Source organism: Leucoraja erinacea, chromosome 1 (assembly GCF_028641065.1).
Source record: "Leucoraja erinacea ecotype New England chromosome 1, Leri_hhj_1, whole genome shotgun sequence".
In the NCBI taxonomy this organism is placed as follows: Eukaryota; Metazoa; Chordata; class Chondrichthyes; order Rajiformes; family Rajidae; genus Leucoraja; species Leucoraja erinaceus.
Window position 1 is genome coordinate 115493850 of NC_073377.1, and position 24243 is coordinate 115518092.

General features: G+C 42.0%; 1 protein-coding gene across 2 annotated transcripts in view; it reads left to right on the forward strand.

The window, feature by feature from the left end:
- gstcd (glutathione S-transferase, C-terminal domain containing) overlaps window positions 1-24243 on the forward strand; it is a 219554-nt gene that overhangs the window by 34865 nt on the left and 160446 nt on the right. The window contains exons 4-5 of one of the 2 annotated variants that reach the window (XM_055641751.1): window positions 952-1206; window positions 11189-11279. In XM_055641751.1, the coding sequence (XP_055497726.1) occupies window positions 952-1206; window positions 11189-11279 (346 nt within the window). The remainder of the gene's footprint in view (window positions 1-951; window positions 1207-11188; window positions 11280-24243) is intronic. The other variant, XM_055641758.1, reaches the window with a different exon arrangement.

Here is a 24243-nt window from a genome sequence, read left to right on the forward strand (position 1 = left end):
ATCCCACCGAAACGTCTCCCATTCCTTCTCTCCAGAGATGCTGTCTTTCCTGCTGAGTTACTCCAGCTTTTTGTGTCTATCTTCGGTTATACCCAGCATATGCAGTTCCTTCCTACACATAACTGTTCAATAGTCCTTTAAATGCTGTGATAAATGCTTCCTCAACTACCCCCTCTGGCAGCTCGTTCCATATACCCACTACCCTCAGAGTGAAAAGGTTGCTCCTCATGTTTGTATAAATCTTGCCTCTCTCACCTTAAAAATACTGCACGTCTTCTCGTTTTTGTATTCCCCACCCTGGGTAAAAAAGATTATGTGCATTCACCCTATCAATTGCTCTTATGATTTTAAAAAGAAGAAATATGCATCACTACACAGTGGCGCAGCAGTAGAGCTGCTGTCTTATAGCGCCAGAGACCCGAGTTTGATCCTGACTACCGGGTGCTGTCTGTGCGGTGTTTGTACGCTCTCCCTGTGACATTGTGGGTTTTCTCTGGGTGCTCCAGTTTCCTCCCACATTCCAAAGATGCGCAGGTTTGTAGGTCAGACCTACACAAAAAGCTGGAGTAATTCTGCAGGTCAGGTAGCATCTCTGGAGAAAAGGAATGGTGACGTTACGGGTCAGAACCCTTCTTCAGGCTATCTTCGGGTCTCGTCATCTATTCCTTTTCCCCAGAGATGCTGTCTGATCAGCTGAGTTACTCCAGCTTTTTGTGTCTGTCTTTAAATTTAAACCAGCATCTGCAGTTCCTCCCTATATAGGTTTGTAGGTTTATTGGGTTCTGTACATTGCCGCTAATGTATAGGATGCGAAACTGGGATACACGTAGAACTAATGTACGGCTGATCGTTGGTGGGGGCGAATTTGGTGTGCTTGTTTCCATGTTGTTCATCTAAAACTAAAACAAAGACAATGTCACGTTTTTTTTCTTCTGAATTTCTCCTGATCAGGTTTCTCTTGAGGACTGTCAAGAACACATACTGAAAGCTTTGCCGTTGCTCTGCCGTTGGTACCAACGTGTGCAGGAAGTACCCGGAGTGAAGAAAGCCATTGTCCGCTGTGACATCCAGCTTCTCAACCTTCCTGCCTCTGTGCCTTCCTCCAGCGTGCTGTTTCCAAGTTCTGTTGACAATAAGGACAAAAAGATGGAAACCATGGATCCCTATTTCCGTGGTGGCCCAAGACCCACCATGACCAAACTTGAAGTAAATCTTTATTTTTATGGTTTGGGGATGCCTTTGCTGCAATATTTTACATTGTAGACATAGATAGTAAGCATAACATTTTATTTGTTACCCTGCAAAACTGGTCTACATGAAAATAATCTTTTCACGATCAGATTGACAACTGAGTCCTGGATGGTTGCCAGTGTCTGCTTACAAACCGACATCTGAAGAAGGGTCTCGACCCGAAACGTCATCCATTCCTTCTCTCCAGAGATGCTGCCTGTCCCGCTATGTTACTCCAGCTTTTTGTGTCTATCATTGATCTAGATCCTCCAGGGAATATTTTAAGGATTTGTGATATAAAACACAACTAATGTACATCAGCTACACGTATGTATTCCCTGAACCAAGTAATTGTATGATGAGAATGTATGATGTTTTCCATTCTAGTTGCAGGGATCTGCTATATATAAAATATGTTATGGAAGGTGATAAAACAATGAGAATAGACACAATAGTGGAAGGATCTGGCATATAGTTGATCCTTGATCACCATCCACTTAAAGTTTGTGAAATGCCTTCAACCAGTTTAATCTACAAAAGCTAAAGTCATGTTCCATATCTTCCAATATTATCTCATACCATCTCTTCATTCAATCTAAATTAAGGTACGTGAATGATTGTTTTTGTGTTAAATCAAATGAATTCTGAGAAGCTAGTGTTTGAAGATTAGAAAGCTGGTTAAGGGAATGGCTAAGAAACTGTCTTAAGAAGGGTCCCGACCCAAAATGTCACCTATCCATTTTCTCCAGAGATGTTGCCTGACCCTCCAAGTTACTCTAGCACTTTGTGTCTGAAGAGAATTAATTTATTGAGATTATAAAGGACTTTGGCAGCGACAGAGGAGGGACAGAGGAGGGAGCATCTTTCCTGAGGTGGAATAAAACCACAGCTATATTATGAGCTTAGAACACCAAAGATCTGGAGTAACTCAGCAGGCCAGGCAGCATCTGTCCAGGTCAGGGATAGGTGACGATTTGCTCCTGGTCCCTTCCTCACAATCCAGCATCTGCAGTTTCTTGTTACATTCCTGCACCTGCAGTTCCTTATCTCCCTGTGCTTTGTGTAATAAGCAAGATTCCAGCATCTGTGGCTCCCTGTGTCTACATTATTAGCTTCCTCTGTTTTGTTTTGTGGTTCGATCACATGGTATAGCATTATCATGCCACGATCTTCATCATTTTTTGGCAGTCTTGTTGTTAAAATAAATATCGAATAGCGCTCGATATTTTCCATTTAAACTGCTGTCAACATTTGAGCAGGCTTTCCCAACAGCATGAAATCCAGGGTTGATAATCAAAAAGTGAACACCATCATTTGGGAATTCCAGTTGCTGTTCCAGCAGTTTCAAGTCATCAATTCTACCAATTTCAGTCTATTTTATTTTCTAAACTCTGATGGCATGTTATGCTTTGCCATCAGAGTTTTCTGATTGCATGTTATGCTTTGTGCTGCAGTATTAGTTCATGGCCCTGCCCATCATTAAATATTCTAAGTGTTTGACTTTACTTCCCATGTGATGTACTGTTTAGAAATTATAGGAAGTTTATGACGCCACTGGAGGTCACTTGAGCCATCGTGCTTTGCCAGTCAAAAGGTACCCAGAAAAGGACACAATGTGCTGGAATAACTCAGTGAGTCAGGCAGCATTTTTGGAGAACATGGATAGATGACATTTCAGGTCAGGACCCATCTTCTGACTATCTGCAGTTTCTCCAAGTTTCTCCAAGAGGTACTGAGAATAAACCCAATCCTCAGCACTAGGTCTATCACCTTCAAGGTTTTCAACGCCAAGAATTTAAAAAATGTTCTACCCTATCATCTTTTAAGCCGCGGGTTCCAGAAAAAACACAAAGTGTAGGAGTTATTCAGCGGGTTAGGGTTAGAAGACATGGATAGGCGACGTTTTGGGTCAGGATCCTTTTTTCAGACTGATTGTATCAAGGGGAAGAAGCTGTAAAAGGAAGGGAAGGTGGCAGATAAAGTCTGGCAGGGGATATGTGGATTCAGTCAGTGAGGGGGGGGGGTGGGGGGGGTGGTTTAATTGGCAGATCGGTGGACAAAAGCTAGAAGGAAAAGGAGGCAACAGGATGTAAGATAAGGAGAAAGGAAGAGTGAAGCGTGAAACTAACAGTTGGGATATAGGTGGAAAGGGGGTAGGGAATGTGGGAGAAATGGGTACTCACTCGTGGGACACAGGGAAGATAGGGGTAAAGGTGGGTGGAAGAGGTTGGCTCAGACCCCTCTGCTGCCCCTTGGATGATTTATTGTTCCTTAAATCCCCTTTCAGCACTTTCACTAATTATTTTCTTTCTCTACTCCTTGATTCAGATTCTTAAGCTAAGGAAATAGATCCTTCCTTTATACTAATTAGGACTCCCATAGTCTTATATACTGCAATGAAAGCCCCATTAGTTACTGGTACCTCTGTTCTAAAGAAAACAACCTCAGTTTATCCAATCTTTAAATTTGGAGCCTGAATGAAAGTGCTGGAGGTGCCACCGGCATTGTGTTAATCTGTAAAACCAACTGGCTGCTTTGACAGCTGTTGTTAACCATCAACGTGTCTCCGGTTCCACTCCATTTACCGGTTACTTTAGTTCGTATTCTATTTTTAAATGGTACCAGAGTGTAGAGGAGTTCACTTGCTAACCGTAAAACCAACTGTTTATTGTACCAGCTGTGAAAATCCTTCACGGGGACTGGGTGGAGGGAGAGGAATCACCAGTACTTGCAAATGAATAATCTATTAGAAAGTTCTGATGAGAGGAAGAACTGACAAAGGATATTGGTTACACAGAAAAGCTGGAGAAACTCAGCGGGTGCAGCAGCATCTATGGAGCGAAGGAAATTGTTGGGTCAATATTATAGGAAATCCATTTCTGGAGATCATTTTTGCATGGCTACTTGTAAATTGTGATCAATATGTCTGAAAATAATTGGTAAAGGAATAGTAAAGCTGGTTTTGTAGTCACACAGATCCCCACCTTGTTAGGAGGAAGATGCAAATTGAGATTTGTTGTCAACTCTCCATCTGATGGTTTTGTAGCAAATTTGTTTCCCCATTGCTTTCACTCAGCAGGTAATGAACTCTAATCATTTTCCAATCTCTAAATTTGGAGCCTGAATGAATGTGCCGCTGATTCAGAAAGGATTCAAGTCTCCATTCAAGCCTCCATCCTTCTAATCCCAGCGAATATACCAGTGCAGCATTGAGAGATTGCTGCGTTGTTGAAGGTTTTTGGCTCGGATTCTAATCTGAGGTCTGTACCGGTTGTTGAGATCTGTCCAGTGAAATTAAAGGATCCCACTGACATTCTCAGAAAATAAGTGAATTCTCTCAATGAGTTGACCAGTGCTTCTCTGTGAATTAACTGAAAGAAGCTGTTCTAGTCATTTATTTTGTTGCTGATTTTACTTCGGAGTCACGTGAGGGACTCCATGAAAGAAACCCGCTACGACGCATGCGTGCAATATCGCATACACGCATTGAACGAGTCAGAAGTGGGAGACGACGTCTCCCTAGAGAGAAAGGCAAAGAAGCAGGTAAGAGACTGCAAAAATTTTTCCACTTACCTTGCAGGTAGGAAATACAAGAAGCTGCAGGAGCTGGAGGGAGACTGCAGAAATATTGCAGCCAGACCAGCAGCAGCAGCCGTTAGTGTGAATTCTCTCCGGAGAGGATTCCCAAACGGCTATTTTTAGCACAGAACAGCTGTGCCCGACGTCGCTCCCCGCACCGGCAAAGAGACTGCTGCCGGGCAGGAAACAAAGCTACACGGCCCGGGGAGTTTCTAGACCAAGTCGGGTCTATTTTTAGATGCAGTCGTTCGGCGCTCCGCAGCTGATTAAAGCAGCTGCACCACCCGGAAAAAGAGAGAGAGCAGACATCGGGAACAGCAGCCCATGGACCTGCGCTACGGGGGCCGTGGGGCTGCGGGAGGAAGGACGTTCCTCCGAAAACGGCAGGCTGAAAACCAGTACAGGTAAGAACAAATTTCCCTTACCTTTTTTGGTGCTTTTTCCAGAGTGCTTGCTGTATTCTGAAGAGACTGGTGTGTTGCTGAACAGCAGGGAGCCACCTAAGGAAGGCAGGCCACAGCCACAGGTCGTTACTGGTGGGATGCTGAACAGCAGGGAGCCAGCGACTGATGTCAGTATAGAGCTGAAGGGCTGTTGTTTAATGACCAGCAGCAGCCAGCAATAAATGTCGGCACCAGCATCTCCCAGATGGGAGCGAGTGCCAAACTTCACCCTAAATGGGTAGAGGTGCCCGTGAGTACCAGGACCATGGGGAACGGTCCAGTGCCCGTAGGCATGGGGACGGGCTGTGGGATATACCGCGTGCGACTAGTGCCCGAGAGCACCAAGGTTGGCAGGAGCGGTCCCATATATTAAGCACCCGCGACGACGAGTGCCCGAGAGCATGTAAGTCGGCTGGAGCGGTTTGCTGGAGTAAAATTCTCCATATTGGCAGGCTCCGGGATTGGAGGTAGCCACAGTGGGCAAATAATAATATAAGTCCCACAGCAGTTTCCCATATGGGCTGCATGAAATGTCGGACGCCTCTGAGGAGGGTATGAAAGGTCTGACGGGGTAAAGCCTGAGCAGGTGATGGAGCCACTGTCCCCTATTGAAGGGGGGGGAAACAACCTGCCGAATATGATGAGCAGTACTGCCAGCAGAACTCACGGAGAATGATTGCGAGAGGATGGCTGTGAGTATTGAAGGACTGTGTGTCCACCCATCAACTTCAAGCTAATATTTTGCTGAAGTGTTGGCAAGGCTTCTATACCCCGGAATATTGTGGTGCTCTTAATGTAGCCATTGTTACAGGTGCATTTGCAGACATGTTGGGAAGGCCGTTAGGAGTTGGGAAAATCCGTAATACTCTGAAAGGTCTCATGGCGGGCATAACAGCTTTGGCCCGCATGTTAATAAGGTGTACAAAATTAGTGACCACAAGGATGCCATTAGCACTATTTTTTTGCAATGTGCAGTTTGAAGGGCCATTAAGCCAGCTCTAGACCCTAGTTCGCTATACTATGTAAGCAAAGGGCTATAGACCCCGTTATTTGGCGGGGGAGACCTGTCTAAACAGGTAAAGAATTGGCGAGGAGGCTTGACTTTGGGGCTGATTAAAGCATCCAAAGGTTATCTGGGGAAGACATTAACCTCATGTGCATCCTAAGAGAGGTAGTGTTTTTGTAATTATACTACAAAGAATTGGTCAGAGGTACCCAGCAGCAGCGTCCTGTTTAGGGTTTGGGCCGGGACGACCACTGTGGAAGATGCAAAAGTAACATGAACCATTAGGCAGGCTCTCCACAACCGCATATGAAACCAAGAAAAATAACTTGGTTACCACCAATACCATGGAGGTAGGTGAATTTGGGGCTCCAGCATTAATAGGGAGCACGGAAGTTGGAGGGATATTGCAACTTCATGTTGAAGCGTGGTGTAATATATCTATGGACAGATATATCCTTAGCAGTTTTTAAGGGATATCTGATAGAGTTTCTACACAAACAAAACCCTCCAGTACAACATATACCGGACAGATATACATGCTGGTAATGGAATAAACCAAACCTGAAAAACAGGATTTGTCTCAAATATCTTTATTAGAAATAAGAAAGATGGGGGTTGCCGTATTATTATGGATTATCAATACTTCACAATGTTGTGCAATATATTCATTTTAAAAATGGATATTTTTTAGCAGTGCTAAAGACTTAGTGTTCAGCAGGCTACTGTATGGCAAGTATTAATCTTTAAGATCCTTGCTACTCAATATCCAACAGGGGGAAAAATTTTAAACCAGCGTTGGGACTGCTGCAACACCAAAATCATAGAGTAATGGTATAGTTGGATGATATCCTTATTGTGGGAATAACTTATGAATCGGCATGTTAGCCAGTGGTTGCCACTAAACAATTGTTTGAACAGCTGGGATTCATTATCCATCCACTTAAGTCAAAATTGACACCATTAACACATTTAATATGTTAATGACTTTACTAATATGGAAAGCCACAGAGTTTAATGGGCGCATATATTATAGAGGTCATTTATTTTGGCCAAGGGAAAAATGATAGAAGCTATAAAAGAATTACAATGTTGGGAACACAATGTTAAGTATTGCTCCAAACCCAATAGTTATTCACAACCCGTCTGTGCTATTACAAACAGATGCCAGTGCAATTGGTTATGGTACAACTGATACCATCTCGAGCTATGGGGGAGATGGAATATATAAGAAGCTAACCTACATAACACTAAGGGTTAGAAATGTTAAGTGCATTTCATGGGCAAAAATCTTATTGCTCAGGAATGAAACTGCAGCATGGTAGATGGTAGATAGATAATACCTCGGTGATGGCATATTTAAGTCATATGGGTGGAAAGATATCACCAGCTTGTGATGAATTGGCAAATTAAACTTGGGAATGGTGTGTCCAAAGGAATATTTGGTTATGGGCTACGTATCTACCAGGGATACTAAATCAGTGGCAGACACCAGGCCACGAAAAATTATTGGAAGTACTAAATGGATGTTGGATAGATGGTATTTGCTAAAATCAGTAAAGTAGGTAAGGCCGGATATTAGAATTGCATCCGGGGTTAAATCACCAGTTACCGAGGTATGTATCATTGATACCAGATCCTGAGGCAGAAGCTACAGATGCTGTTTCACTGCACTAGGGGAGGAGTTTTCATTTATGTATTACCTCCTTGTCTAGTTATAAATTTGGGGTACGAAGGGACATTCAACAGGAATCGGCATTGGGGATGTCTTAGTACCTGATTGGCTTACCCAACTATGGTTTTCCCGGGGTACAGGACATGGTGCTGGAACTATGTATAACGGTAGACGTTGTCCTAAGTTGCTGGTGCATCCAGTAACTGAGGATAGCTATCCATGTCATAGAAAATATTGATTTAGTAGGTTGTAGACTCTATAACACCGCTATGGGACATGGGGCTATCGATAGAACTGTGGACATGATCACAGCAGCACGAAGAAGGTCTACTCTATAACAGTATTTAGGTCATATTAAATGGACTAATTACTGCCATGAAAACTTTCTGGACCACAGAAATAAGGATGTTCCGGGGGTGCTACAGTTGCTTACCAGCCTGCAATATGGAGGACTGTGTTTCAGCACTGTGAATAATGCCGAAAGTGCATTGTTAAGTTATTAATGGCAAGAAACAGTAAGATAACTATATTTGGAATGTAAGTGTGGCTTTGATCTTGCTAAGGAATTGGTCGCCGGCTACAGCATTAAATCTGGATAACTAACTAGAAATAGTAATGCTGATAGCGCTAGTCACAATGCATAAGCTCCAGTTATTGCTAAAAGTAAGACTGGATGGCTTCACTATTGCAGCACGAAGATTGAGGTTTGTGATCCAGGACCGTATTATTAAACAAAATAGGCCAGGATTAGCAGGGCAGGTCATAGAATTGATGGCCTACCCGGAGGACAATGCCTATGTATAGTAAAGTACGGTTTTGTTATACAGTAAGAAAAATAAGGCTATCAGAGGCAAGGAATTGGCGTTTAATCAGCTATAAGATACTGTACCATAGAGTGTAACTCAGACCATTTCGCGGTGGCTGAAATATGGGATATGATAGGCGGGAGTGGACAATAACATATTTAATTCTCACCCCACCAGGGCTGCAGCTACATCTGCAGCAAAACGCCTTGATGTATCCATGGACCAAATCCTCAGGATTGCAGGATGGTTGTTGGAGAATACGTTTCAGAAATGTTAACAAACCAGTTAGCAGCATGGGAACGGGTTTTCGGGGAACAATTTTAAGTTCTGTATGATAATTTATCCCTGAAGAATACAGGGTTATGATTTGAATTAATTCGATATTATTTATCATTTCCATTAAATAATTGGTATGAATGCTTTGAATATAATTAACAATTTCTCTCTAACTACCAAGGCAGTTGTGAAGCATGGACTCGTTTTCCACGGCATGAGGTCACAGAGCTTTGAAATCTTTCATGGAGTCCCTCACGTGACTCCGAAGTAAAATAGTAAGATTAAACGAGAACTTACCAGTTTGAAGTTTGATCTGTATTTTATGAGGAGGAACGTTGAGGGAATACATGCCCTCCGCTCCCACCCTCATAGGGTCAAATCTTAAGCTGGTATCTCTTTGATAATCTTGCTATTTTAGGTCAATATAGCGTATCTGTGACCTCACACCGCTGCTTTGAAGGATGACACGCATGCGTCGTAGCGGGCTTCTTTCATGTATTCCCTCAACGTTCCTCCTCATAAAATACAGATCAAACTTCAAACTGGTAAGTTCTCGTTTAATCTTACTATTATTGTGCATTTTCTTACAGTATCTAACTGTGCTGAGTTTGTGTAAGAAGGATCTGCAGATGCTGATGCGAAGATAGACACACAAAGCTGGAATAACTCAGCGGGACAGGCAGCATCTCTGGAGAGAAGGAATGGGTGATATTTCGCGTTGAGACCTTTCTTCAGGCTGGTTGGGGATAAGGGAAATGAGGTATAGACGGTGATGTGGAGAGATAAAGAACAATGAATGAAAGATATGACAAAAGTAATGATGATAAAGGAAACAGGCCATTGTTAGCTGTTTGTAGGGTGAAAATGAGAAGCTAGTGTGATTTGGGTGGGGGATGAATAGAGAGAGATGGAATGCCGGGCCTACCTGAAGTGAGAGGAATCAATATTCATACCACTGGGCTGTAAGATGCCGAAGCGAAATATGACATGCTGTTCCTCCAATTTGTGTTTAGCCTCACTTTGACAATGGAGGAGACCCAGGACAGAAAGGTCTGTGTAGGAATGGGAAGGAGAATTAAAGTGCCCAGCTACCGGGAGATCAGGTTGGTTCAGGTGGGCTGAATGAAGGTGTTCCACGAAATGAACTGGGGTGGGAGATTGCAACCTTTACGTGGTCCGATCTGTTTTGACAAATGCAATCAACCTGGCGTGCACAATCAAATAAGATCAAATAGAACAAGTTGTCTGACAACTTTAGGCTGTGCACGCCATACGAAAGAAGAAGAAGAACACCCAGTCTTCATTTGGTCTCGCCGATGTATAAGAGTCCACATCTTGAACAATGGATACAATAGATGAGGTTGGAGGAGGTGCAAGTGAACCTCTGCCTAACCTGAAAGGACTGTCGGGGTCTCTGGACAGTCGAGGGAGGATGTATAGCGACAGGTGTTGCATATCTTTCATTCATCGTTCTTTATTTCTCCACATCACCATTTATATCTCTTGTTTCCCTTATCCATAACCAGTCTGAAGAAGGGTCTCGACCTGAAACATCACTTATTCCTTCTCTCCAGAGATGCGGCCTGCCCTACTGAGTTATACCAGCTTTTAGTGTCTAGGTGTAGAGTATGTGTTGGCTGGGATGCTTGTTAGGATGTATAGATCCTGAGCGATTCAGTTTCATTTATTGTCATGTACATTAAAGTGCAATGAAATTAATTGATTTTTTTGGTGCGGAAATAAGCATTTCTAAGATAGAACGTCATGGCCTGAAGACATTATGTAGCTAACAGAGGTAGCGAAAATGCCTAATTGTGGAATTACAACCTATTGCAGTTCCTCTACTTATTTCACCATTGAGGAAGTGGTTGTTAAGACTTAACAGGGCTAAAGGATACATCACCATGTTGGCTCTATGTTTGCACAATCCAAACTTAATTTTCATTTACTTCAATTATTTTCCAATTTTCAGGTGGAAAGCGCAGCTCTCTACAACATGATGAAGTTTGACTTCATTGTACTTATGTATCATATTATCGGATCTTATTGGATAGTATGCAAAACAAAGCTTGGTATACGTGACAATAATAAACCTATGCCTAAACCTACCCAAACGTAAATTGAGATGTTATGTCCATTAAAAAGATGTTAACAAATGTCTCCTATCAAAATACAGGAGAATGGAATTTCAGCAAGATTTATTCCACACCCTTGTTGCTCGAGTCAGGAGTGGAGCAATCTTCCAGTAGCTGTCAATCCCATAGAAGGTAAGAGCAGACCTTGTTCTTGTTTCATTTCAATGGTACTTCATTGTCACATGTGCGAAGTGCAAACACACGGTGAAATTCTCTCCTTACAAACAGTCCAGTGTAACATCACCACATCATCCCCAATGTGTGTACGGAAATAGTCTACTGAGCCCGCATGCAAGAGGAACAATGTTTTAGTGCCATTTTCCAAGTCCAGTCCAAGCCCCAGTTGTTATGAATGGTGTCCGATTCAGGCAAGCCCCAGGCTGATATGGGCCTCCAGCCATCACCTTCTTTGCTTGACCAGCAACCAACGTACTCTCCTCGCCCGTCCACTTTTGTTCCCTGGGGGTGCCTCCTGCAGCAAACCTTGAAGGTGCGATAGGGCAGATCCCCGTTCCCTCTCTTTTGCTGGCCTCGCTTCTCTCCCGTTACGTCCATTGTCATCGCCAGCTCCATCCTCCTTGTGTCTGGTCTTCGGAGGACGATCAGCGGCGGCTCGGCAGACTCCACTTCCAGGCCACGGGTTTGCTGCTTCCTCCGAGCATGGGCCAGGCCATGGTCTGCTGGGTTTTACAGTCGGCTGAGGTCCATATCCAACATATTTCAACATGGTTTGAACATTCTGGTGTCTGATCATGAGCACATTGATCAAGTTCCTCTTCTATGTCATTGTCACGTGTCACTATCTATCGCCATTACTGGCCTTGTCAGAAATTGCAACTTGTTTGTTATATTAAGAGAGTTATTATTATATGAATATGCAAAACCTTGCTAATTTTAGAAAGACTTTTGGGATTTGGAAACATCCTAAGAGTATGTACATTTTCATTTATTCTATGTCTAGATTCAACAATATTGGATCTGCTTGCAATTCAAATTGTGTCCCTACAGATGAGAGATGAAAGGGTTGTTTATTCTTGCTTTTAACCATTTGACTCTGACTCTTTTCCCCCCCAAGCACTACTAGATACTTACAGTTGCGGTCGTGATCTGCAAATTGGCCGTCTAACAATAAGTGGTATAATTTGTTTTCTCAGTAATGAACTTGCTGCCAGTTAAAGTTTATTTAGTGTAGGTTTCCACTATTTTGGTCATTATTGATTATGGTTCTTGATTAGTAAGCATCAAAGGTTACATGGAGAAGGCTGGAGAATGGGTTTGAGGGAAAAATAGATCAGCCATGATCAAATGGTGGAGCAGACTTGTTGGGCCAATTGGCTTAATTCTTGTCCTATGTCTTGGTCATATTTTGTGGGGATAGAGCCTTCTCTGTTGCTGCTCCGACATTATGGAACACTCTGCCGTTGCACATCAGACAGGCCCCCTCACTGTCCATCTTCAAAACCAGTCTTAAAACCCTTTTCTATTCCTTGGCTTTTGACCCTGCATGAGACTTTGCTCCTGTTTTAGTGTTTTTAATGTTTTTTTATTGTTTTTACTCTCTCTTTTAATGTTTTTATTGTCTTGTAATAATGTTTTATTTTTTTTGTTCATGATTAGTCATGTACAGCACTTTGTTTGTTGCAACAGTGGTTGTTTTTAAAGTGCTTTATAAATAAAGTTATTATTATTATTATTATATATCATGTAATTCTCCCATTTCTTTCTTTTTTGTTTCACTTTTGACTGAAGTTATTGTACTCCAGCTTAAATATTATTAGGATCTAATTGCTTGTCTGCTTACGACTTGTGAACATGCTGGGGACACAGATAAGTGTGTTCGCAATCATTTTGAACCACCTGCACTGTACAGTTCTGGGGTATTAAAATCTACCCAAGAATGTTAATTTATGATGCACTGTTCACGGCCTGAAATGCCAGTTCCTTTATCTGATGAAAGGTTAAATGGTTTGCTTGTATCGCATGTTCAGAGGCATCCCTGATTTATACTGGTTGTGCATAGCTCAGCCAGCTGTAGACCCTGAGGAATGGGATGGTGGTGTTTTGACCCGCTGACCTCTAGATATTTTATTGCTACAGTTGAATTCCACTGAAAAACGTTTACATTGTGAGCTTGGCACAGAGAACCTGCCTCCTTTGCTGCAGGCTGTTGAGCCCATCTGAAAATAATAAAGCACCTTCTTATCTCAAGCTTCACCTGCTGGCTAGTGATGTGTGTGGTCAATGGTTGTGGGGATCAAGCTTAGGAGTAGGGAGATTTCTTAATCATTTTAACAAATATCGATTTTAGTGGGAAAATGATAACCATCAGGTACAGAGGGAGAGCTGATATACACAAGAATGCAGCTGACAAGACACCTTTTCCAGTTTCTCCATACTTAAAACATGATGAGCGATATGAATGCAGTTTGAATGTTTGCATGATCAGACTGAAGAGCATTTAATTAAAATATACAGCATTCAGCTACAAATAATTTGAAAATGGGATAATTTTTTCCAAAGCCAATTAATCCCATCCACCTATCCTCGGTGAAACATTAGACCTGTTATTTCAGAACGCATTGGATTGATGTCATAAACTTAAGTGTTCTTGTTGCTTTGGCCTCCATATATGAGGGACAGTGAAACCAAGTACTATTAAGTGCAGAAGTGTGGTGGTTTGATATACCATCCTGAGGGCTGAAATGATACTGAATTACACATGTTCGCTCCCTTCACCATGTATGTAGAGTGCACCAAGTACAAAATGTTCTTCATAAGAAATCGTAAGAAGCAGGAGCTAGAGTATGCCATGTTGCCCAACAAACTTCCACAACAAAGCTTCAGCAACACTAACTGCATCCTCAACCTGCAAGGGTAGGAGGCACACAAGAATGTCACCACAAGTGGGTTCCCTGCCTTGCAAGGAAATTCTTTCACATTAGTCAAAATCCTGGAACCCTCTCCCTAACAGCATTAGTGATTTAAGAAGGTAGCTCACCACCATATAGAGAAAAACCAGGGATAGTTAATAAACACAGTCTTTGCAGATATGTGGATCTACCATCATGGAATGTGAGAGAAATCGAGCTCTTTCAATGTATTGAGCATAGAAATTAGGAGGTCATATTGCAGTTATATGAGACGCCGGTGAGGCCACATTTAGATTATTGTGTTCAGTTTTGGGCACTATGTTATAGGAAAGATGTTGTCAAGCTGGAATGGGTGCAGAGAATATTTATGAGGATATTGCCAGGACTCAAGGGCCTGAACTGTAGGGAGAGGTTGAGCAGGCTAGGACTTTATTACTTGGAATGCAGGAGGATAAGTGGTGATCATATTGAGGTGTACAAAATCATGAGAGGAATAGATTGGGTAAACGTACAGTCTTTTGCCCAGAGTAGAGGAATCAAGAACCAGAAGACAGGTTTAAGGTGAGGGGGAAAAGATTTAATCGGAACCTGCGGGGAAACATTTTTGCACAGAGGGTGGTGGGTGTATGGAAAGAGCTGCCGGAGGAGTTAGTTGAGGCAGGTATTGTTGTAAACTTTAAGAAACATTTGGACGCGCATGTGGATAGGATAGTTTTTTTGATTGATTGATAGTTGTGGGCAAGTTGGGCCAAAGGGCCTGTTTCCATGCTGTACGAATCTATGACTCTATGCAAGTGCAAATCTCACCCAGTAGCAGAAGAATTTAAAATACATTTATTTTTAATTCTTTAAAATGAAGGGCAGGTGTTACTAAAGCTCTTGAAGCTATTGGATTGTTATTAAAATCTGTATTATGCATTAATTACCTTTTATGGAAAGAAATGTGTTGTTTTTGTCTGTTTAATCATGGCATTATTGCACTAAGACTACATTCTGTATTGTGGTGTTTTTCTTTGTGCACTACCTATTGTACCGTGTATGGCCTGATTGTACATGTATATACTATGATTTGAAGGCAAGCAAACAAAGTTTTTCACTATATCTCAGTACATGTGACAAACGTAAACCAATACCAGAATTGTCTTTTTAATATCTGCAAGGATGCCTTGCCCACGGAGACTCTGCTGATGACAGGGGCCCACGTAAGGTTTTATTGGAAACCAGGATTATGGTAGCTGGATGTAATTTTATACAGAGGGCTAAATGCCACTGTTAAATGAAAAGGTGAAAATTAAAGTGAAACAATTTTGAAGCGATTAATACAGTTCCAAATCGAAATACGATTACTTTTAAATTAAAAAAAAACAGGGTATTTTGGAAAACTCAAAAAGCCAGGCCTATATCTGAAGAGAGAAGCAGAGTTGGCATTTTGTCAGTATTTCTAGCATTCCCAACTTTTATTTCAGATTTCTAGCATCCTCAGTTTTTCATTTCCTGTTAAATTTTAACCTGCAGTAGGTTGATAATGAAATAGTTTACAGCCAGCAGTCTTGCGTTTCATACCTGAATGCACTAAAAATGAATCAGTTACCTACAAGTGGACTTCTGTTGATAATTTCCCTGTATAAATTGTTGCTGACTTTTGAAAAGATCGCATAATTTATGTGTTCGAGGAAGCATTTTGGGATCAGACATCATGGGTACTTTTGTGTCCCCTCATTGTATGCTTATGGCAGCTCCCAAGTGTAGCACTTAGTACACGCACTGTAGCTTTCGTACAGGAAAACGTATGGAGTTTAACCCATGCAAGTGTGAAGTCTTGCACTTTGGAAGGTTGCATATAAAGGGAGAGTATACAGTTAATGACAAGGCCCTTAACAGCATTGATGTACAGAGGGATCTTGGAGTCCAAGTTCATAGGTCACTGAAGGAGGCTGCACAAGTACATCGGGTTGTAAAGAAGGCAAATGGTCTGCCTGCCTTCATTGCTAGGGACATTGAGTTTAAGAGTCAGGAAGTCATGATGCAGCTCTATTAGACTTTGTTCAGGGTGCATTTGGAGTATTGCATGCAGTTCTGGTTGTCCCATTACAGGAAGGATGTGGAGGCTTTGGAAAGAATGTAGAGGTTTACCGGAATGCTGCCTGGATTAGAAGGTTTCAGCTACAAGGAGAGGATGAATATACTTGTATTGCTTTCTCTGGAACATCGGAGGTTGAGGGGAGACTTGATAGAAGTATATAAAATTATGGGAGGCATAGATTGAATAGATAGAAGCGTAGACTGGGGCGATTGTTTTGCTGACACCTTCGCCCTGTCTGCCTTGGCTTATGTGATCTCCCGGTTGCCAAACAGTTTAACTCCCCATTCCCATACTGACCTTTCTTTGCTGGGCCTCCTCCATTGTTAGAGTGAGGCCAAATGCAAATTGGAGGAACAGCACCTAATTTTTCACTTGGGCAGCTTGCAGCACAGCAGTATGAATATTGATTTCACTAACTTCAAGTAACCCTTGCATTCCCTCTATCTACCTCCCATCCAGACCCGAGTTGTCATACTAGTTTCACTGTCATCCTGTTGAGTTTCATTGTCTGTATAAATCGTTATCATCTAACCTGAGGCAGCAATGGACCATTGTGGACTCCACCTTTCCTTAATCATCGTTACCTTTTTACCTTTTTTGCATATCTCTCGTTTCCCTTTTCCCTGACTCTCAGTTTGAAGAAGCGTCTCAACCCGAAACGTCACCGATTCCTTTTCTCCAGAGATGTTGCATGATCTGCTGAGTTAATCCAGCTTTTTGTATAAATAGACAGTCTAAACTTTTTTTCCCAGGGTGGAAAGGCATAGCTATAAAGTGAGAGGGGGAAAAGTTAAGGATGTGCGGGGAATATTGTTTTACACAGAAGGTGATGAGTGCCTTGAACAAGCTGCCGGGGGTGGTGGCTGAGGAAGATATACAATACAATACAATACCTTTATTTGTCATTTGAACCTCACATGAGGTTCAAACGAAATGTAGTTTCTGCAGCCATACAATACAATAAAAGAACCAAAACACACACCAACACTATTCACATAAACATCCATCACAGTGGCTCTCCTCCTCACTGTGATGGAAGGCAAAGTTCTTGTCTCTCCCCTGCACTCCATTTCCCTCCCGAAGTCGAGGTCAAAGCCCCCGGCGGGCGCTAGTCCGCGGCAAAATAAGGCCGCGCCGGGCGTTGTAGGGCCCCCCTCCAGGTCACTCTCAACCCCGCAATTCGGGCGGGAGAAGTCACCACTGCCGGTGCCCCACAAAGCATCCCCCCACCGGGGATCCGCGAGCTCCCGGTGTCACCATCCACCGGAGCCGGGCATTTAAGAGACTTATGGATAGGGCATATGGGTACGCAGGGAATGGAGGGATTTGGATTATGTGCAGGCAGATAAGAGATCTTGGCATCACGTTCGGCACAGACATTGTGGGCCGAAGGGCCTGTTCTTGCATTGTACTGCTCCATGTTCTATGTTCTAAATGCAATCAATGTGTTGTCTGCGATGTACTTTGCCAAGTTCAATGTTTTTGGCATACTAAACATAGTTTAGGTCAGGAGAATTTTTAACCTTTCCCTGAACGTCTTAATCATAGTTGCCATGTGAATAAGGTCTGGCAGTTTGGTGAGCTCCACGTGTAATTCTCCTAACATTGACGTAGCCTATCAGTGACTATATTCACCAGCTCATTATTGCATGTATAATGTTGGAGGTGTATTCATACACATGAATTTTATGTGTTTACAGAGCAGATGGTCTCAACGTTTCCAGTTTACCCTAAATTATTTCCTTACCTTAACTCTCCTATAGATGGTTCAACTGGAATATGCAATGTCAGCTCCCTGACATCTGGAAAATACCCATTCTGAAGCTTATCTGAAGAAAGGTCCTGAAACCTCACCTATCCATTGTTCTCCAGAGATGCTACCTGACCCTCCGAGTTACTCCAGCACTTTTGTGTCTTTGTTTGCAAACCTGCATTTGCAGTTCCTTGTTTCCCCATTCTTTATATGTGGTTCCAATTAGTTAATTGGTATTGTTTTATTATTGTCATGTGTACTGAGATACAGTGAAAAGCGTAGTTTTGCATGCCATGCAGGCAAATCATACCAAACATGAATGCAATCAAACCACACAGAGAGTACAAACTGAACAGAAGCAGAGTCCAGAATATAGTTACAGCTGCAGAGAAAGTGTAGATTAAAAAAAAAAGTGTATGGTTTGCAATCGGGACTACATTGTAGGTTGTGACCAAAGAAATACACAAACAGCTGGAGTAACTCAGCGAGTTAGGCAGCATCACTAGAGACAAGGAATAGGTGACGTTTTGGGTCGAAACCCTTCTTGAGACTGAAAGTCAGCGGATACGGAAACTAGAAATATTGAAAGGTTCAGAACAAATCAGAGCCGACACCGATGACCAAAGAAAAGTAGAGCCCACAATGATTCACTGTTGCCTGTGAAGAAGAAGTGATAACAAAGAAATATATGGATGTGAAAAGTGGAACTGACAGGGCAACTAGGGTGGGGGATGGGGGGTGGGACATCCATTTAATAGTCTGATAACAGTGGGGAAGAATTTGTTCTTGAATTTGGTGGTGCGTGCTTTTAAACTTCTGTATCCTGAGGGGAGAGGGAAGAAGCAGGAATGACTGGGTTGGAATTGTTCCTTCATTATGTTGGCTGGTTTCTTGAGGCAGCGTGAAGTGTAGATGGGGAATAGTTTGCATCATGCACTGGGCTGCATCTACAGCTCTCTGGAATTTCTTGCAGTTTTGGGCAGAGGAGTTCAAACCAATTTGTGACACATTTCAAAAGGATGTGTGTCTAAGAGATAGCAGCAGCAAAGGCAGCAACATTTTATATTTACACTGCACACTTAATGTAGCATCATGTCCCATGTCCTTTCGAGGAACACCATTAAAGAAAAAATACACTTGACACCTGGTCACAGGAAGTATTGGCAGATATTTGCCTGAAGGAATCGGGTTTTAAGCAGAAAATTGTGGAGTTGGAAAGGTTTAAGGAGGGCAGCTGAAGGCCCGGTTGATGTGGTGATTACAAACAGGGATGACAAGCAGTCCAGAATCGGAGTGAGGCCATCCCAGAGCATTGTGAGGCTGGAGATTACTGTGAAAGAGAAATGGTTGGGGCATTGGGGATGGGGATGTGCAGGTGGTTCAGGCCACTGCGGGATTTGAATACAAGGATGAGAATTTTAATTGAGATATTGTTTCACTGGGAACTAACATGACTCTGAACGCACAAGGGAAATAGATCCCATGTCTAGTTTAGGCATGACAAGACTGCCAAATTATCTAATAGCTGCTTTTGTCAACCTATGAATTGATTAGGTTTCTAATATTATCTCCACCTCCCTTCATTATCTACATAGAATAAATCGCTAATGTTATATCTTATTTTAGATGTGAAGCTGGAAATATGTTTTTCCAGGTGTCACAGCTTACAAAGCTTCATCTCAGAAATTAACCAAGTGATAAATCACAACTTGGGGAATGCAGAGAAAACTCCACTCGGGCATGTGTATACCCAGATGCTACTATCTGGGGCTAGGCTAATCAAAAAAGTTGTTTCTGGATTAAGGTTTACATCTGTTCCATTTTAAGTCTTAACATCTGTTTCACAAGTTTTATACTCTTTCAGAAATTTGCACACTGGTGAAAGATACGTGAGTTCCCAGGAGTAATGCCATGCAAATGATGGATTGTGTCTTGCTGTTCCCAATGGAAAGAAAACCTTCCATTCATATGCAATAGTTTGTGTTATGAAGCACATTTAAAGTAAGGGACATTCAGAAAAATTGCATTTGGTTTTTCAAAAGGTTTGCTCGTATTTTTAGAAGAATAAGATATGTGCAGAATAAAATCTAGAAATTAGTTGATAAGATCGATGGCCATTTAAACTGTTATGTGAACTTTATGAAGTGCAAACACGGGGTGTTCTTCATAGAAAGTTATATGAATTTTCAACTACTTTTCTGAGAGCAGAGTGAAGTCCAGTTTGAAAGATAATACTTACAATTGTGCAACATCCTTTTATTGATGGAATGAACCATCAGCCTCACGATAATGAGGTAGCCCGAGCTGAGCCGAGCTGGTGACGAGCCTGGCCCGCTACCTCTGGCCGCCTCCGCCTGGGGGGGACGGGGTACCCGGGGGGGGGGGGGGGGGGGGGGGGGAATGGGGACGGCCCAGCGGCGGCTCGACGGAGACCCGCAACAGACCCCAACCCCACAGAGCAGCACAAAGCATGAAGCACTCACTGAAATGAAGGTCTGATAAACAAAGATAACACACAGCAAATCTGCACCCGGCAATGTTTATAGCGAGTGACCCATGACCTGGGCATGCGCAGTCGGAATACCGAACTCGCTTATTAATGCTGAACAAATTCCACAGGTTGGGGGGAAGTGAAATTTGCTGTTGCATGACGAGGTTAAATCAAATAACATTGATTTGCTGCTTATTTGAGAGAGGCAAAAATAAAGAGATACAATGATTTAATTAGATTGGAAATGGGCTCATAAGGAGCAAAAATACCTGACGAATATAATAGAATAAAATAGAATGCCTTTTATTGTCATTCAAACACACAAGGTTAGGGGCAATAGACAGAGATGTGCATTATCACCCGTTATTTGCCCTTGCGATTGAACCTCTAGCGGAAAGCATAAGAGTACATCCGAACATTCATGGCTATATCACTAAATACTCCAATAATAAAATAGCATTATATGCAGATGATGTATTATTATATATCACCAATTCCCAAGTTAGCATTCCAAGTATATTAAATCGTATAGAGGAATTTGGTTCCTTTTCACGATATAGAATAAACTGGAACAAAAGTGAAATTATGTCAATAAAACCTCAATCTCCGGTGGGGAAGAGCCGATCCTGGACTTACCTTGACTTTGACTTTGTCCCTTACCATCTGGACACCCGCAGCAACGGCTGCAGAGAGTGGAGGTCCCGACCACGGGGGAAAATGGAGGAGGACTGGCCAAGTTCTGTGCCTTCCACCACAGTGATGAATGCTGTGGTGGATGTTTGTGCTACATTTTTATTGTGGTTGTGTGTTCTTTATTATTGTACCGCTGCTGACAACCCAAATACCACCGACCCTGGTTGTGTGGCAAATAAATTCTATTCAATTCTATTCAAAGAGTCGGCACACCTCCTAAAATTCCCTTTCGGAATTGCTACGGAAAAATTCAAATATATGGGTGTTCAGGTAACCAGAAAATATACTTCTCTATTTAACGCAAACTTTCCTCCTTAAGTTACTAAATTAAATGCTCTCTCAATTTTGAAAAACACTTCCGATGTCTCTAATAGGCAGAATAAATGCTATAAAGATGATCTTCCTCCCACAAATCCTGCACTTATTCCAATCAATACCGATATATCTTCCTAAAATTATTTTCAAAAAACTTGATTCTCTGATTATAAACTTTATTTGGGATTATAGAACACATAGAATTCATAAACGGCACCTATGTTAACCCAAAGAAACTGGTGGATTGGCTCTCCCCAACTTTTAATACTATTATTGGGCAACAAATATTAAAAATATAATCTATTGGTTGGACAATACAGGCCAACAGGTAAATTGGTTAATAATGGACAGAGAGGATTGTTCGCCTTTTAATATCGGTGTGATTCTTCAAGATGGCGGCGCTGGCTTAACAGCTGCGGCCCGCCTGCAGTCCGTCTGTTTTTTTCTTTCTATTTTGTTCCTTTGTCCTGTTTTTTAGCTAACTTTGTTTTATTAAGTTGTTATGTGTTTATATATTACTACTGGGCAGTGCATATTAAGAACATAATATACTGGCTGGATAGTTCCACTCAGCAGTTGGAGTGGATAAGAATGGAAAAAGAGGAGTGCTATCCGCACGATATAGGAACGATCCTGCTCTCACCGATAAAATTGAATAGTATAATATATAAGAAGAACTCAATTATTCACAATATAATAAGAATTTGGAAACAAATAAAAGTATCCTTGAAATTAAATAATTTATCAGTACTAACCCCACTATTGAACAACCCCGCATTCAAACCTTCTCTCATCAACAACACATATCAACAATGGGATAGACTGGGGATTAGAAAAGTAGGGGATATGTATGAAGTGGGCAAACTGTTATCATTTCAACAATTAAAATTAAAATTTAAATTGAAGGATAATCAATATTTTAAATATATACAGGTATGCGACTTTATGAAGAAATATACACATAGATTTCAAACTATATTTTTCGATCCTTTAGAAGAAGCAATGAATATTAAGGCTGATTCACAAAAATTAATATCATACTTTTATAATAATATATTAAATAGAGAATCACCCTCAACAGAAGCATTAAGGGAAGATTGGGAACAAGAGCTAATGATAAAGATCTCGAAGGATAGATGGGAAAAGTATTTGATGAATACACATAACTGTTCTATTAATGCAAGACATAATTTAATTCAATTCAAATTATTACATAGACTATATTATTCAAAAACGAGGTTGAATAAATTTTATCCAAGCGTCTCTCCCAGATGCGATAAATGTCTGTTTCAAAACGCTAATATAACACATTCATTTGTAGGATGTACAAAGTTGAATAAATTTTGGAGTGATATATTTGATATATTTACAAAGATTTTCAAGTCAAGAATAGAACCCAAAACGGAATGGATTATATTTGGAATAATAGGAGAAGATACCAATTTAAATAAAGATCAAAATGTTTTTTTTAATTATGGGTTAATAATTGGAAAGAAATTGATACTTAAATTTTGGAAAAATACAACCACACCAACTGTTAAAATGTGGATTAGGAATATGATGGACATAGCATGCCTTGAAGAAATGAGACTCCGACTAATAGATAAATATGACCAATTCTTAAGGAGTTGGTCTCCTTTCATCGACTTTTTGGAATCATGTGATGCAGCGGTACCGTAAGGATTGCTGATTTCAGTTCATGACGCGGATAGATCTACATCTCCGAATACAGATTTGAAAAATTCTCTTTTAAGGGGCCTTCTCTTCTATTTCTACTTTCCACTTTCTCTCTTCCTTTTTTTATTTTTTATATACACACTTCACGTTTTTCTACTCTCTACCATCTATTTTTCCACTTTTTCCCCTTTCTATTGTTTTCTTTTTCTTGTCCTGCTTACTTCCTTCTTATAACATAAAACTAGAGGTTGTACATAGAATGGATTACGGTATTACATAGTTGGCACCTAAAATTAGGTTCCACTGTATTGTTTTGTGCTGTATTAACTTCTAATAAAAAAAACAAAAAAAAAAAAAGTTGTTATGTGTGTGGGTGGGGCGGGAGAAACATGTTTTGGTCTCTTCTTTCGGGGGGATGCGACTTTTTTCTGTCGTATTCCCCGTCCCCGTCTCCGTCTGCACCGAGGTCTAATGGCGGAGCTGGCGGCCCCGGAGCTGTGGCAGTGCTGCAGCAGCAGCGACCCGACTCGGCCCCGGAGCTGCGGCGGTAGCAGCAGCAGCGGCGGCAGCGGAGACCCTACTCGGCCCCGGAGCTGCGGCGGCAGCAGCAGCAGCGGAGACCCTACTCGGCCCCGGAGCTGTGGCGGCGGAAGCGGCAGCGGGGACCCGACTCAGCCCCGGAGCTGTAACGGCAGCAGAGGCGACGGCGACCACCCGCGGAGTTTGAACCGGCCCGTTCGCGGAGCACGGTTGAGCCGCGGGACTTACCATCACCCGGTGGGGTCACAACATGTTAATCCTGGGCCTTAATGCAGAGGGAGAACAAAGAGGGAAGAGACAGACACTTTAAGATTTTGCCTTCCATCACAATGAGGAGGTGTTTGGTGAACTCATTGTGGTGGATGTTAAATTTGTGTTGATTGTGTGTTTTTGTCATTTTTATTGTATACTAGACCAAGTGCAGACCCGTTGGGTCTGCTCCCCCAATGGTGTGATCCCCCAACCCAATATACCACCATGCACCCGTCTCCTCCAACGGAACTGAACCCGTTCCCAAATGTAAGATTCCAGCACTCCCCTGCCTCCTTCAGCAGTGGATTAAAAAAAAAATCAAATATCACCTTCCCTGCCTGCTGCAGCAGTTCCAATTGCAATACCAATTGGCCCTCCCCCTCCTGTTGAAGCACTTGCTGTGATATCCCATTGAGGTGAAA